Source organism: Medicago truncatula, chromosome 8 (assembly GCF_003473485.1).
Source record: "Medicago truncatula cultivar Jemalong A17 chromosome 8, MtrunA17r5.0-ANR, whole genome shotgun sequence".
Lineage (NCBI taxonomy): Eukaryota > Viridiplantae > Streptophyta > Magnoliopsida > Fabales > Fabaceae > Medicago > Medicago truncatula.
Genome location: NC_053049.1, coordinates 33980879 through 33996473, shown reverse-complemented (window position 1 = coordinate 33996473; position 15595 = coordinate 33980879). Strand labels below are relative to the sequence as shown.

Below are 15595 nucleotides of genomic sequence, written 5' to 3'. Positions count from 1 at the left end.
ATATAATAACTAATGGTCAATGCAATATTTATTTTAACATTTTTTTATGTTAAAAAGCAATGCAATATATTAGAACAAAGGAGTGAGAAAAAAATGAGATATAGAAAAAGCAGGGCATATAAGGGAAATTGTTATAAAAAAAATATGAATTAATAAATAATGTATATTTTATTGGCAAAATTAATAATAAACATGACATTTGCTTAGTGGTTAGAAAACTTTTACTATGAGGGAACATGCAAGTCAAATATAAGCTGAACCTTGAAAAAGTTGGATCATGTCAGAAGTGAGAGAGAATGAATGAGAGATCATTGGATCTAATTCCAAAAATTTATACATTTAGGTTCAAAAAATTGAGGCTGTGGAAAGTAGAAATGAAACAAGATATTAGGTGTAAATTTTGAAAATCCAGGTAAGAACAAGGTGTTCAAACGAGTAGCAATTTGTTTTGATCTGAGTATTGTATAATTTAACATAATTAAGAGATACAATATGCTTGTGCACCAAAACAGACCTTAAATACCCAAATTGCAATAAAAACAAATGTACATCTGAGACAATTACTACTACAAAGCTTACTTTTTATTGGTTTAGTATTAAGCCAAGGATAAGAAATATCCAAGTGATGAAAAGGGCTTGGGCTAATAACAAGTATGATTATGAAGGTTGAAAGAGTACACTGAAATTAATTGGTGATACATATGGATTTTCACCATTACAAAGACTATGAGCAGCTAGAGTACAAGCAAACTCTGAGGGATGATATTGATCCCAAAACAAGAAATGGCTTCGATTTTCACACACTTTGGCATCAGGGCTACATGGTACTCCATCTTTGAGTGTTTGATTTCCACAACATGCTGATTTTACATCTAGTATGGCTTCATTAATCAAAGCAAGAAAAACAAGATTATTTATTTGCTAATTTTCATCAATTTGTGTTTGGTAAAAGTAAAACTATCCTATTAATTAATTATTTATGAAAAATCAATGTCAGAAACTTACGAAATGGAGGATTGTCGGTCATGCTATAGATGATTTCAAATGTATTTCCAAGTGAGTACTTCATGTCTGGAAACTCTGAATTCAAATCTTGCAATACCCCATTAAGTGCTAAGTAGAAAAATTGTGCAATAACATTAAGTTCGTTTATACACTGCCCATCACTGTTTGTGCCACGTAAAATTGGGACACAACCCACAGGAGGTACACTTAATATGCCAAATTTTCTTGCTCCAAGGTTTAGTAGATTCTGCCATGCAAGGAAAATAATTTTCAATGTATTTTAATTTTGTATTCATTAACACGTGCATTAAGATCACAAGTTAACACGACAAATGTTACGTGACAAACCTGGAGATGTGCTTGGTACTGATTCATAAGAGTAGTAATGAATTGTTGCACCTCTTGTGTGGCATTGTCTGGATTGGTTTTTCTAAACTTATCAAAGAATTCAAGTATGTCGTTACTTCCAACGCTAAAAAGGAAGAGAGATTGATGAATTCTAGATTCGGAAGGGTCGTTTAGATTTTGTGAGATGTTTCCGTGAACGGTTTCGAATTGTTGGATCTGCTCTACCATCGGTATAACCCTATTCTGTTTTCAGACATAGTTATATTATACATTTGTTTTCAAGAAAAATTTAAATTATAGTTTTGTTAAACTTTTTTTTTTCTCAAGTAGCTAGGTTATAGTTTTGAAGTATAAGCTGTGACAAAACTTACAAAGCGTTTTCCTGTATCGTTTAGAAGTCCTGATCCTCCTGAAGCAAAATTGACACCTTTGATGTTTTCAGTCTTGAAATTTTCAGTGTAATTTTGGATTAGATAAAGAAATGGTGGTGGACTCTCGCTGTATCCTAGTAAGTTCACTGATCAATAAAACATACATTAACCTCAGGAAAAATATTGGCGTACTTTTGATATTGATAATAATGCTGAAAGCATCCAATATCCATATAGCTTAGTTTACAGCGTCAGCGTAGATATATTTTACGCTGACAATCAAATAGCAATTGAATCATAGATTACTTTCTATTTTTTGCAAAATTTTGTTACTAATTCGTGTAGATTTTAAAAGTACCAATGCGATCGGCAGCGTTATAGCCGTTGCTAAATCTCCCAGTTGGCTTTTGAAATGGAGAATCAATCCCATAAAATTGCATATCTGCTCTAGATGATGAATTAGGCAAGAAGCTATTGGTACCAACATCAAAAATTGAGTCCCCAAAGATGTAAATTGCAGGCAATTTTACTGTTTCATTAGTGTCCATAGTCAAACTCAAATTAACCATGGCTAAGAGAAATAATATAGTCATAAATCTCTTGGCCATAGTGATTATAGTTCACTGGATTTGATACTCTATGGTTAATACATGTTTTGGTCACTATATATATAACTAGTAATGTGACCATAGTCTTTTTCTTATGATTCCTACCTGTCCACTATACCGAACAAAACTTTGTTTTGCATGTTTAGAAAATAGTAACTTTTTTAGGCGGTGAATCCTAGTGATGAATCTTAACCATGCACTGCATAAGATGTTTTTTTAACAACATCCAACGAGTTACGAACAAAATATTTCCTTGTTTTGCATAAGATATTCACTTAAGATTCCTTGTCCATAGCTCTATACTTTCCTTGGAGAAGGAACAACCATGAATAGGAATATTTTTTGTATGCCTTAGGTGCTGATGGGCTAGCCCCCAAACTAGTAAATAAAAATAATGCTTGAATTGCATATTTTTTTTATGAATTTCTTCTCGTATTCTTTTACTAAAAATGTGTGATTTTGGATTTTATTGACCTGGAATGTTGTGTACATGTATATTTTCCCCATCTTTTAATTTAAACAAGTGTTTCTTTCATGTTTTTTTTTTCATATCATGCATTTTTTTAAATCGAAAATGTTAATTCGACAACTCATATAATTATTTATCTTCATTATATGTCGTCTTCCACAATCACATGCAATAATAATTCTTCACCAAAAACATGCATTAACCCTAGAGTATATCGAACTAATCCACATGTTTGAATCCTCTACAAATGTTATATGATGTTGTACTTGTAAGAACCATTAAATTTAGAGAATGGGATTCAAAGTTATTTCTTTCTCTAAACCTAACGATTCATATAACTACAACATCATAATGTATTTTGCTTATCCAAATCCTTAATCTACAGAGACAATATGCAATATTTTTTCGTGGTGATAATTAGGTCTAGAGATAATTCAAATATGATAATAAAAGTAGAGTGACAATTGAGTTCAATTATTCATTATTAATCAATCATTCAACTATAGATCTTTCCAACAACACTACCAAAAAAAGAGGCCCTTAGCCATATATATTAGCTGTGGCAAAATTATGAGAGAGACTACCATTTACCACGCAACCATTGTAGCTAGATGCAAACTCGTAAATAGATTTAACATTCAAGTGTTTAACCACATCTAACTTCTCCACCACACATACGGAGTGATATATGGACCCATAATATACTTATTACACTCGTTCTTATATTTGTTATTTTTTCTTATTATTAGACCCATGACATCACTGATTTTTTCTGTCTTTTATATCATCCCCATCAGTATCCATGTTTTTTGAAACACAAACAAAATCTTGTTTGTTTATTATTTTGGCCACATGAGACAATGCGTTATAAGACGAACCACCCTGTAACAAAGCTTTCTCTGCACTAACCCTAACCTCTTTCACTCTTTCCCTCACGTGGTTTCTCTTCCCATTTTGGTCCACCAAAATTACCTTTCTCACCAAACTTGCTATCTCTTCCCTCTCCACCACATTCTTCCCCGGCGACACCACAGTCCTCACCGCAACACCAAGCTCCTCCACCAACAACGCCGCATTCATCCTCTGCTCCGCGTAAAGCGGCCAAGCAATAATAGGCACACCGTTGGTTAAACTCTCAAGCACTGAACCCCACCCACAGTGTGAAACAAAACCACCAATGGAAGGATGTTTCAAAATAGTGACTTGTGGTGCCCATTCATGAAGAAACAAACCCACATTCTTATTCTTAATTCTCTCTACAAACCCCTCAGGTAAGTGCTTACCTATTTGATCATCAAGTTCATCGCCAAACCCGTCACCACCGGATCCAGTGGTGAAAAAAGCTGCGTCCACAGCTTCTGTTGTGGACGCACACGCACGTACCACCCAAACAAATCTTTGTTCACTTAATTCTAAACCAAAAGCTAATTCATTCATTTGCTCATTTGACAAAGTTCCACCGCTCCCAAACGAAACATAAACCACTGATTCCTTTGGTTGTTTATCAAGCCATTGAATTACAGACTCAGAAGCTTGACCTATTTCTGACTCAGCTTGTCTCACCAGGGGTCCAACTGCAAACACAGGAACTTTCAATAAACTTGATAGTTCTCCATCTCCATCATTCAGTGCTTTAAGCTCTCTATGTTGAAGTTCATCCCACGTGTTAACTAAGATGGCATCGCTTTTGGAGAAGTTTTTCGCTACGGTTAAGTACTCTTTATACTCCAAGTTGTACCGGTCCAGCATTGGATCAACCAAGTCATTTGGTTGAACTGATTTACAACCCGGGATTTTCAAAGGTTCTTTCTGCTCAATGTATGGTCCTTGGATTTGTTTGTCCAAAACAGGAGAATACACGTACAGGGAAAGAAACCAAGCATGTGAAGCTACGTAAATGAATCTCGGAATGTTGAGTTCTAGGGCTAAAGGTAGGGCTTCTGTTCCGAATATGTCGACGATGAGAGCAGAAGGAGGGAGGGTTAAGTTTGTGAGTGCAGATTTGATGGAAGGTATGGAATGGCGCATTGTTAGAAAGATGCGGGTGCAGACGGTGGCGGAGACGGGGAGGAGGGAGGAAATGTTTGGTGATGGGATTTGGATGATGTTGTAGAGTGAGGGGTTGGTGGCTGATTTGAGAATATGAGATTCAGTGTGTGAGGTTTGAGAAGTGATGGCGAGGATTGTGAGTTTGAAATTGTGGTGGATTTGGAAGCGTTTAGCTAGCTCGATGATAGGCATGAGATGGCCTAGACCTGGGCTTGAAAGCAAGACAATGTGTGTTGGCTTGTACAAATCCATAATGAAGAATTATGTAGTGAAGAAGTGAGCATAGAGATGAGAATATATAAGCTGAAGAAAGTTATTTTTGGACATCCCATATTCATTTTACATCTTGAAAGAAAAATAAATTAATGATAGTGATAGATATAAGATATCATATGTTAGCAGTGTTACAAAAATGTACACATGTAATCACCAATAAACTAAAGGGTAGTGATAGATAGACCATCTTAGATGACATGTATCACTTGTACATCTATATATAATTGTGATAAGTGTCCATGTGATCTCCACAGATACAAAAAAACTTACATTTTATATCTCTCACACACTCTCGCATGAAATGGTACAATGTATATATGAAAAAAAGGTGTCCATCAAACATTATCCTAGACTAAGTTACATTGCATGACTTCTTGTAATTATGATTGAATGGGTGTATAAAAAAATTGTAACAAAGTTGCATTCAATCAAATCACACCAACAAATATTTTTATACATTCATTCAATAAAAAATGTTACTTTTTAAGTTAGTTCTTAAAACATAATGTTTATTTGTTGATGTGATTTTATTGAATGCATGTATAAAAGAACAATAATGAAGTGTAGATAATAGTTTATAGTTGATCACATAAAGTTTATATTTGATAGTTGATAGTTTATGACTGATAGTTGATAGATAAGTCAATTGAAGTGTTTAGTAAAATTAACGGTTCAACTAGCTGATAAATGTAAAATTACATAAAAAATATTATTTTTTTTATAATAAAATTTATATCAATTCACTCAAAAAATAAAATTAATATTAATTAATATTTAAGTATTTAGAATTCAATAAATTTAAACTTATTAATATAAAACATTTCATATATATAATTATTAAATTAATTTATATTTATTTTCATTTAAGTGTTTATAGTTTATAATAAAAATAATAAACGTAAACAAAAGAACAATTTTTTTTTAAAAGACTTGAAATAACAATGAACGTAACAATGGATAAGGTTATAAAAAAATATATAAATTTAAAAACAAAACAAAAAATAATGTTATAAACAAAAACCTTAAAAGAACAAAAAAGCAAAAACAAAAATAAGTTGTATAATATAGCTAGAACAGTTGAATATTTTGTTTTCTGAGAGAACCATTGAACATTTTTTTATAAAAGTTGATATAAATTTTCTGTCGTAACAAATAAAAAATTTGATATAAAAAAGAGTAATTGAACATACTTATATGTCGTAACATAAAAAAATTGCATGTGTCTCGTATTGTGAAAGTAGTTAAAAAAATTATAAGCTATAAGTTCAACCACTATTTAAAATAGTTCTGATAAAAATAAGATACAAGTTAGTAAATTAAGTGATAAGCTTGCGATGAAAAAGATCTTTATCAAACAATTTTTTTGTCATACATTTTTATCTATTATAAGTTATAAACTAGTTTATATGTCTTACCAAACCGAGTCTATGTCTTCAATATTTCACACTAGCCATTATTTCATTTCATGTAGTTGTCCCTTTCAAAAAAAAATGTAGTTGTCATCATCTTCATAAATATTTCAATGCATATGAGCCACACACCATAACAAACATTTCAATTGTGTGCTTTTTTGGTACCAAGATTTGAAAGCTCATAAAAGATGTCAGAATGTTGACATGAGAAATACTTAAGTAAGTATAACTCAAATTTTTAAAAAATAGACACACATATACAAACACTTCTTTTTTTTTTTTAAAAAAATAAAATGGTTTAATGAGGTTGAGTGATATTGCTAATTGTAATTTTTTTTTATCATTGTGTGTTTTCAAATAATTTTATTTGTATTTATATCTATATAATACTATCTTGGCATAGCTTCAGTGCTTAACATACTATTAATTGGATGACTAGTGAAACTATGACGACTTGACAATGGGTTTTGATCTTATATGACAGAACAATTTGTGACTATAAAATTGGTTAAAATTTGTATTTTTCTTACTATGTTAGATATAAAAATTAGAGCAAATATAATACACTAGCTATAAATGAGAATAATTCTAATACCCTAACTATAATTTTTTTCACATTTTTCTAACGTTGTTTTCATGTAAATGAGTCGTTAGTCGTTGACAGATAAAATTCATACATGAGAAAAATGTTTCTTTGTCACTAAACAAATACTTAAGACTAAAATCTCATATAATTGAATAGTTTGCAAAATACTCTTTAACCGACTTTCAAATACATTGTTTTTTATTGGTTAAAGTTCACATAAGTACCTTAAAATTGATATAGAATCCAAATAATTTGATGGAAGTCATGTGAAATTTAATCAATCAAGATGAATGTGTTGAAAATTGTGTTGCTAGCACTCCTTACTTTAAAATGATGGGATTACATTTTTTACTTTTTTTATAACAGGATTAAAATATGTTTCTGTTAAAATAGGCAAACAAAGTTACATATAACTCCTCTAAAAAAATTACATATAACTATTATAAGTTTAAGAATTAAGATAAAAAAGAAAAGGACTAAGAGGACAAAAGTCTGTGACAACTACGACGAGCCAAAATATCTAAAAACCTACAAATACATAAGATGAAAGAATAACTCTACTAGTAGTAATTTATCAAAAATAAAACTCTACTTTTGGTAATATATAGAAGAAGAAAAGAAGATGATGTAACATTCGATAACTTTTAGCTAGCTTGCCACAAGATGGTAAAAATTGTCCAAAATGCTAAAATGAACGGTTACACATTGATTTAACAATTTCAAAACCAATGGTAACTGGTAAAGTATCTTGGAATTAAGGCCACTAATTGCACATGATAGCTTTGTTTAATTTGTGAATATGTTTGTGGATGCTTGCTTATCCCCATTGAATTGAAACTAACCACATGCTAAATAAGTGTTCAAATGCTATAACTTTTTCTGCAAAGAAGAAACAATGTATTTTCTTTTGAAATTTTATTTTCTTCGTTTACATCTCTTGTTTTAGGAATTTGAAATGTATGATGTATCTCTTGTTAAACACTTAATCAAGATTTGTTTGATAAATGCATTTGTGGTCCTCTCTGCTCTGTTCCATCTACCGCTCATGCCTGCATTCATTTCCATTACACTATGTTATATTCTAGAGTAGCTTGTTTCTGTTCACAAAGAAAAGAATTGACTTGTTCATAATAGGTATTATGATGGTTGGTGAGCTGAAGAATACTATAAATGAGTTTTAAGCAAGAGGTCCACGATTCCAACCTTGAAAATTGACATAACCATAACTTATTGATATTTTTCTATTAAAAATAAATACAGTTTAAACTAAAGTTTGAGTGTGTGAGGGCAAGCCTCTCATTAGGGTTGGGAATAGGCCAGGCCGACCTACAGGGGTCTACGGCCTGGCCTGTTTAAGCCTGACCTGTTTATTAAAAATGTCTGGCTTAGGCTTTTGAAAAAGCCTATTTAAATAAATAGGTCAGACTTAAGCTATAAAAAAAAGCCTACGAAGTCTAATAGGCCGGTCTGTTTATGCCTGTTATTAATTTTTTCATTTATTTATAATAAAATATAATTTATATTAAACATAAAAATAAAGAAACAACTCAAATAATGGACTTTTTAAATAGGCTTTAAGGCCTTACAATGAAATAGACTTTTAAGACTTTATAGTGATCTTACGATGAAATAGGCTTTAATGCCTATTTAGAAGTAGATAAAATGAAAATATTTAAGAGTATTACTTTTCCCACCCTATAGGATTCTCGCGCGCCCTGTGTTTTTTCAAAAATGCCCTTGAGGTTAAATCCGGAATGGTGTTTTCCTTTGTTATAGGGTGAAAAATGGAGTTACGGCTTTTTCCGGATTTTGTAATCCAGAAACTTCAAAAAATAGAGCGCGTTACATGATGTTTCCGGATTACATAATCCGGAAACCCCCTAAACACCCTTTTTTAAGGTAAAATAGTTCGGATTATATAATCCGAACTGTATCAGCACAAATCCTAAATATAATTGTAACATGTATAGCCATTTTAGGGACAATATTAATCTTCCTAACTCGTATCCTTTTGTTTTTGGTCATTGTTACTTGTTCTTAGTCAAAAATCGGGTTTTCGGGCTACTTGATCGGATTGCTCTGAAACTTCCCCATAAAATCAGAAAAAATTCAAGGACCATGACACCCTTAGAAGGGACGTCTTACGGGACTCCCCCTCAAAATCCAAAATTCCATTGTTTAGACCCATTTTTCATTTTTTTTAATTATTTATATTCTCAGAAAAATCTGAAAAAATTTGCACTAGTTTTATTTGATTTTTAGAATTTTTTGGTGGTATTTTTATATTTTTATGATTTTATTTGATAGGTTTTTAGCATTTTTTACTTAGTTTTTTTTGTTGTTTTTAAAAGCAAAACTCAAAACTGCTGAAATGTGAGAGATTCAGATGGCTGATTATTTATAAGAATTGTCCGAATTATAAAATCCGAAATAGTAAACATGATTCCGGATTATGAAATCCGGAAACCTCAAGGGCATTTTTGGAAAAAACGCAGGGCGCGCGAGAATCCTATAGGGTGGGAAAAGTAATAATCAATATTTAATGACTTTAATAATAAGTAGGCCTGTAAATAGGCTTTCAGGCTAGGCCAGACTTTTAAATAAGTCAGGCCAAAAAAATAGGCCTATGATAGGCCATAGACCAGACTCAGGCTTGCTAATTTTTTCGTAGGCCAGGCTCAGGCCTATCATAGCCTGACCTGGCCTATTCCCAACCCTACGTGTGATGCAATATATAATGTTAAATTTAAATGTATCTCACGAGCGTTGTTGTTATTGGTGGTAATAACATCATCAGAGGCATATTTGACTGAGTTTTTGGGCTGTAAATATTGTGTTTGCATAGAATGATGGTTCTTGCAGAGATTGGTTCAAGTGGCGTTGGGTGCTCGGATACAGGTGTTTACACCGATTTTTGGTAACGTAAACTTCATTTGCCGTCGATGATAACAAATGTATTTTTAAAGGGGATCGTTCAAGTCTCACGGTTTATGACATAATTTCATGCATCTTTTAAGAACATTAATGTTAGAATTGCATCCAACATCTTTTAATAATAAGTTGTCTCATGACAACATGATAGAAAAATGCTCAAGTGAGCGTATTCAAAATAAGAAGAAAGAAAAGAAATGAAAATTGCAAAAGAAAGAAGAAAATAAAGCAAGAACAGTAATATTAAATTTCAGGGAATTTAAAGGTTGGTTGGAATCTGTCAATCTATCCACTCCTGAACCCGTTTGCTCTCATGGCGTGGATGTTGCAGAGTTTTGAGAAATCAAGAAATTAACCAATTGTTATTACTATATTAAAAGTAGAAATAACTTCCTATAACTTTCTAAGACACTGAGAAATAACTTCCATGCACTAAGACACTAGGAAATAATCTTCAATGCACTAAAGCCTTGTTTGTCGCCGCATGTTCGACTTTGGCTTATTATTGTTACTAGCACTATGTCCATGTTGAAGTATTCCAAATCTTAGAAATTGGATCTTGCATAATCATGTTTACATCACGTTAGTACTGTGCCAACAGTGTCTTTATTTCTCCAAGGCTCTTCCCACAAAAATCAATCACTTGATAAACTAATGGTTCTCCAAAGCTTCATTAACCTACATGAAATATATTAAATCACTTTGTTGAAAATGTAGCATGTCGAAATAACCCATCTGCCTTGTCGAAAATAGAATCATAAGTTCGATAAAATATTTCATTTTTTGTGTTAACAACAGGGCAACAACTTATGTACCCAAGGGGAATGATGACACAATTTTGGCTATATCAAAAGTAAAATAGAGCTGCAATATTATTGGGAATTAAATTGGCAAAATTATACAGCACAAATCATATATTCGAAACAGATATAATACGTGGTGGCCGAACAATGTGTACCAAACTATGGCATCCAATATTGTAAATTAAAAAAGTATAGCATCAAATATTATGACATTCTTAGAATTTATCAGTATGACAAAATATACTATTCTTATATATGTATATAAATGAATGAATCAAGCTAGAATATTTTGATAAGTGGTTGCTCAAAGGGTTCATGGCTGCGACTTTTTGAATTTTAGAGCATCAAAACGAGCAGTGAGTTCATCATAATCCGGCAATTTAGGATGAACACGGATGTTGGAATCCTGTTTAACCACAGATGAAGAAGGTACAGGTGGTGGAAGCCGTTTAGGTGGGAAAGTAACAGGAGGTTCTTCGGCTTCAATTTCTTCATCACAATCTGATTCATCAAACTTAATATCTAAATGTGCAGAAGCTGGATGGTAGCTGTGTCTTCGATAATCCTTTCCACCATACGATGGATCTTCATTGTTCATGTGATCAGACCTTGGTAAGCTATGTGACCTGTGCATTTTCTCCTCCGTTGTTGATTTATGAACCGAGTTATGAGTATATTTTGCAGGATCACTATGGAACTTATCATTGAAATATGGTTGAGAGGCTTCATTAGAGTCCTTCATAGCCATATAAGCAGCAAATTCAGCAGCCGCGATTGCTTTCTTAGCTGCTTCAGTTGCTGCTTCAGCAGCAGACTTAGAATCTTCAAAATGCATGGAATCACTTATTACACCGCCTGATAATCTGATCAATTCACAGAATCGCATAAGAAAATAAGAACGATATAATTCATATAGGCAACAGGGTATCTCTTAGGAACCCAATAATTGGATTGAACTAAAGCAAACTTTTACTAATGAAAAATGAAAAACAGGAGAGAAATCTCTACTCCAAGGGTTTCCCCTTGACAATAGTCACTATTCTTTTTTATTTTTATTTTAAGAGGAATAGAGTCACTATTCTATTCACAAAAGATACATAATTCAACGATGATCCCTCTAATTCCAAAACCTTCCTATTTATACATGATAAGCCTAACTACCTCATTAACTAATAACTTTTCTAACTAACTCCCTATCTCAAATTCTGAACAACTCCACTTTATCATATATCCTAACAGTATTGTTTGATTCACCTTGTTGCTGGCTTATTTGATTCCATGGAAACAGTTGTTGAAGTCTTCACTGGTAAGGTGCTGGCACTGACAAAAGTGCGCTGCCCTTCCTGATAAGAGAGAAGAGCCAAAATCTCAACGGAGAACTAGGACAGCATAAGAAAGCAAGAGACATATAACATACAGAAAGCGGATGATAGATAAATAGAAAAAGAACGCATACTATTAGCTCTTCTGGAGGCTTGAGAAGCTCTTTCTCAGATTCTGCAGTATCCCAATCAATTTGATATTCCTTAGCAATTTCCTTCAATACTTTTAACTTTACTTCACCGGGAGGTGTGCGTACCGAGAGCTTGTCAATCAACTAAAAACATTGCAATTAACAAGCATCAGAGAGAATACTTTCGAGAATAATAGGATATAAATATTACACACACACAAGGAAAAATGCAATCTGGAGATGACTTACCTGGCGGTTTACACCACAGCTTGGTCTAAGATCAGTAGCAGCAGATACAAAATCCCTCCCGTATTTCTTCTCAAAGATTTTCTTTAGTGATACAAGTTCTGGAATTTCTGAGCACCTAGGGGCTGCAAATATTAAGCTAGCAATTCCTTCTTTCAAATCAGCAGGACATTCCCTGAAACAAGTCGGATTAGCATTATAATTTCAAGCCTTCATAATAGTTTAACTAAAACGAGAGAGCAATATTTCACCTTTGCTTTGCAATAATTGAGAGTCTGGCCACAATTAATTCACAGAATAGCTCAATGAATTCATTTGCAGCCAAAACATTTTGCTCTCTCATCACATGCTCAACCTATAATCCAATAATATCTTTTGTTAAAAATCACAAATTCATCATCCCAATATCGAAAAGAAAAATAACATCTCATACATCACCATACCATTATTCCCAAGGTAACAAGTATCAGCGTTCAAGTTTAATAGACATTTGCCACAGCCAAAAAGGTAAACAACACATTAAAACCATTACAGCTAATCCAAAAAATTATATTATCAAACCAAATTTGTCACAGCTGTGAAAGTTTACACTAGATGTAATTTCACATCGAAATGCTCTATCTTTATAAAATGAAGCGCCATTCTTAAGAATAAATTTCTGTACATAATTTCACATTCACAACCAATGCTCTATCTTTATAGAATGAAGCACCATTCTTAAGAATAATTTTATGTCCATAATTTCACACCGAAATGCTCTATCTTTACAAAATGAAGCACCATTCTTAAGAATAAATTTCTGTACAAAATTAGAAATTTCTGTACATAATTTCACATTCACACCATATGCTCTATCTTTATAGAATGAAGCGCCATTCATAAGAATAATTTTCTGCACACAATTTCACACCAAATGCTATATTTTTATAAAAAGAAACACCATTCTTAAGAATAATTTACCGTACAGAATTACAAATTTACACGTAGTCAGTCTGCAAACTAACATCAAGAACATGGATTTCATTCACCTTCCATGAACTCTAGGAAGGTGATCTTGAATTTGCATAAATGTCTATATTTATCACTTTTGTTTCCACAAACTCAGTTCTGATATCACTTCTATTAAGTTAAACAAAAAGAAATTCAAGCAACAACTAATTTGACACATAACTAATCAAACAAATAAATACACTGAATCAGATACTCTACTCTGTCATCAAATTCCAACCAAAAAACCACTTCCTACTTAAAACATAACATTCACTAGATATGTTTACAATTAACACAATCATGTTTGGTTCCATGATGAAAATGCAGGACCGGAATTTCAGATTGAAGGCGTGCAACATTCAATCACTTCTATTCTCTCAAAATTAATAGCGCACAACACGACATATGTGATTACATTCAATAATCTCTATTTTCTCAAATTATTAGTGTTGTCTATGTGTCGGTGCTATGAAGCACGGACACTCCTCGGATTAGGCGTGTCGTGTCCAACACCAACACTTGTAGTTACGCTGAATTATGTGATTTTTTTCAAATTATTAGTTGTGTCAGTGTCCGTGTCGTATATCTGTATCCATGCTTCATCGGTGTCAATATTGTGTATGGTATGTGTGTATGTGGTTCTTAGCAAAACCCCTCAGATTTTTGTTTGCAATGGCAAAACATTCTTGTAACAAATCTGATTACTTTAATCAATTCTAGTAAACAATTTACTATCATGATTATATTAAAATTATTCTAAAAATCAGCATTATTCATTTCTAAGTGCATGTCTAAATCTAAAATTACCCTGATACGAGCAGTGGCATCTTGACCAGACTGAAGAAGCATCGCAATGTCACGTCTCATCTGCCTCACCACAACCTCCCTCTTGTTCCTCAACAGCTTAATCCTCGCCACCGCCATCTTCGACGCTGTTTTACTGCAAAAATATAACACATTAATTTATTTCTATTTAAACCCCCAATTCTTCAATCAACAATACAGAGAAAGAAGAGAATGGTACCATTTGGAGGAATTGAAGCCGAGTCCGAGTAGAGCGAGAGTGAGTTTAACTATTCTCTTGGTGCGTGCGGTGGCGGTGGTTACAACCGTCATGGTGAAACGGAAGAGAGAGTTTTGGGGTTTAAGGACAAGAGAAAAGAATGGAAGGGAAGTGTAACGGTCTTCTGAAAAAGGGAATATAGCGAAAAAGGAGTGTGTGTGAATCTTTTTTGTCCATTTTTTAGAGCTGAGGTGTGACTTATTTGTGGGAGAATGTAGCCGTTATAGAAAGTGTGAACACGTTGTGTTGTGTTTGTCCATCAATCAAGATTGTTAATTAATTAACATATCTGTCTGGTGTTTCATTATTAAAATCAGAATTGGAATCCTATGCAATATTGTTAATGTCGAATCTTACCAACTAAGGTACCAGTAGTACAGTTGAAGATGAAAAGAAAGAAAAAAAATAAATAAAAGAATTACATTTGTTGTGTATCCGAGCAAATAATCACATCAATAAAATTAGATGTGCAGAACAAAGGAAATAGTAATTAAAGAGTAAAATAGTTTCAAACAACGACAACAAATATATTTAGATTTAAATATGAAAAAACACTATAGGGTGTGTTTGGTTTGCAAAACAGTAAGTATTGGACAAAACAGTACAAGATAGAACAGTACAACACAAGGCAGAACAACACATGACAAATTTTTTATGGCATTGAGTAATTTTTTGTTTTATACGATTTTTGAAGGACAAAATGCTATTTTGGTATTTTAGACAACTTGTACCTAGGACAAAAAGTTGTGCTGTGGTTTGGTGAGGGACAAAAATATGAGTTTTTGTCCTGTCCCTTGCCTCCAGTTTGTCATCTACCTGAAACAATTTTACAAATCAAACACTGGATAACTAGAGTTGTTCTGTCATGTCCTTCATTTTTTAGCAAATCAAACGCACCCTATAAACGTATTCAAAGCAACAAAGATAAAAGAGAAAGGAAGAAAACAACACACCAATATTGTTTACCTAATTCCATCCAAAAATG

General features: G+C 32.8%; 3 protein-coding genes across 3 annotated transcripts; all 3 read right to left on the bottom strand.

The window, feature by feature from the left end:
- Positions 1 to 657: 657 nt before the first annotated feature.
- On the bottom strand, positions 658 to 2342 carry LOC11445342 (GDSL esterase/lipase At5g55050). Its single transcript, XM_003629158.3, has 5 exons — positions 2083 to 2342; positions 1725 to 1870; positions 1354 to 1596; positions 1006 to 1252; positions 658 to 881 (listed from the first exon to the last, which is right to left on the bottom strand). Exons 1-5 carry the CDS (start codon positions 2330 to 2332, stop codon positions 658 to 660), a joined length of 1110 nt encoding a protein of 369 aa, XP_003629206.1. The 5' UTR covers positions 2333 to 2342.
- A 900-nt stretch (positions 2343 to 3242) lies between these two features.
- On the bottom strand, positions 3243 to 5196 carry LOC11444315 (anthocyanidin 3-O-glucosyltransferase 5). Its single transcript, XM_003629157.3, has one exon. The coding sequence runs from the start codon at positions 5100 to 5102 to the stop codon at positions 3561 to 3563; it is 1542 nt and encodes a 513-aa protein (XP_003629205.1). The 5' UTR covers positions 5103 to 5196; the 3' UTR covers positions 3243 to 3560.
- A 5746-nt stretch (positions 5197 to 10942) lies between these two features.
- LOC11445341 (IST1-like protein) lies at positions 10943 to 14865 on the bottom strand. The gene is made up of 7 exons (XM_003629156.3): positions 14572 to 14865; positions 14355 to 14487; positions 12809 to 12912; positions 12561 to 12732; positions 12315 to 12455; positions 12113 to 12201; positions 10943 to 11721 (listed from the first exon to the last, which is right to left on the bottom strand). The coding sequence occupies exons 1-7, from the start codon at positions 14661 to 14663 to the stop codon at positions 11172 to 11174; spliced, it is 1281 nt and encodes a 426-aa protein (XP_003629204.2). The 5' UTR covers positions 14664 to 14865; the 3' UTR covers positions 10943 to 11171.
- Positions 14866 to 15595: the final 730 nt, after the last annotated feature.

Excerpts from the sequence above, each read along its gene's own strand:
- LOC11445342 (XM_003629158.3), bottom strand. The coding sequence starts at position 2,332 with ATGGCCAAGAGATTTATGACTATATTATTTCTCTTAGCCATGGTTAAT. Across the intron at positions 1,597-1,724 it reads ACGATACAGGAAAACGCTTT|AATAGGGTTATACCGATGGT; the intron begins GTAAGTTTTGTC and ends GTCTGAAAACAG. Across the intron at positions 882-1,005 it reads GACCGACAATCCTCCATTTC|CCATACTAGATGTAAAATCA; the intron begins GTAAGTTTCTGA and ends TGATTAATGAAG.
- LOC11444315 (XM_003629157.3), bottom strand. The coding sequence starts at position 5,102 with ATGGATTTGTACAAGCCAACACACATTGTCTTGCTTTCAAGCCCAGGT.
- LOC11445341 (XM_003629156.3), bottom strand. The coding sequence starts at position 14,663 with ATGACGGTTGTAACCACCGCCACCGCACGCACCAAGAGAATAGTTAAA. Across the intron at positions 12,202-12,314 it reads AGCCTCCAGAAGAGCTAATA|GAAGGGCAGCGCACTTTTGT; the intron begins GTATGCGTTCTT and ends CTCTCTTATCAG. Across the intron at positions 11,722-12,112 it reads TCAAATAAGCCAGCAACAAG|ATTATCAGGCGGTGTAATAA; the intron begins GTGAATCAAACA and ends TGAATTGATCAG.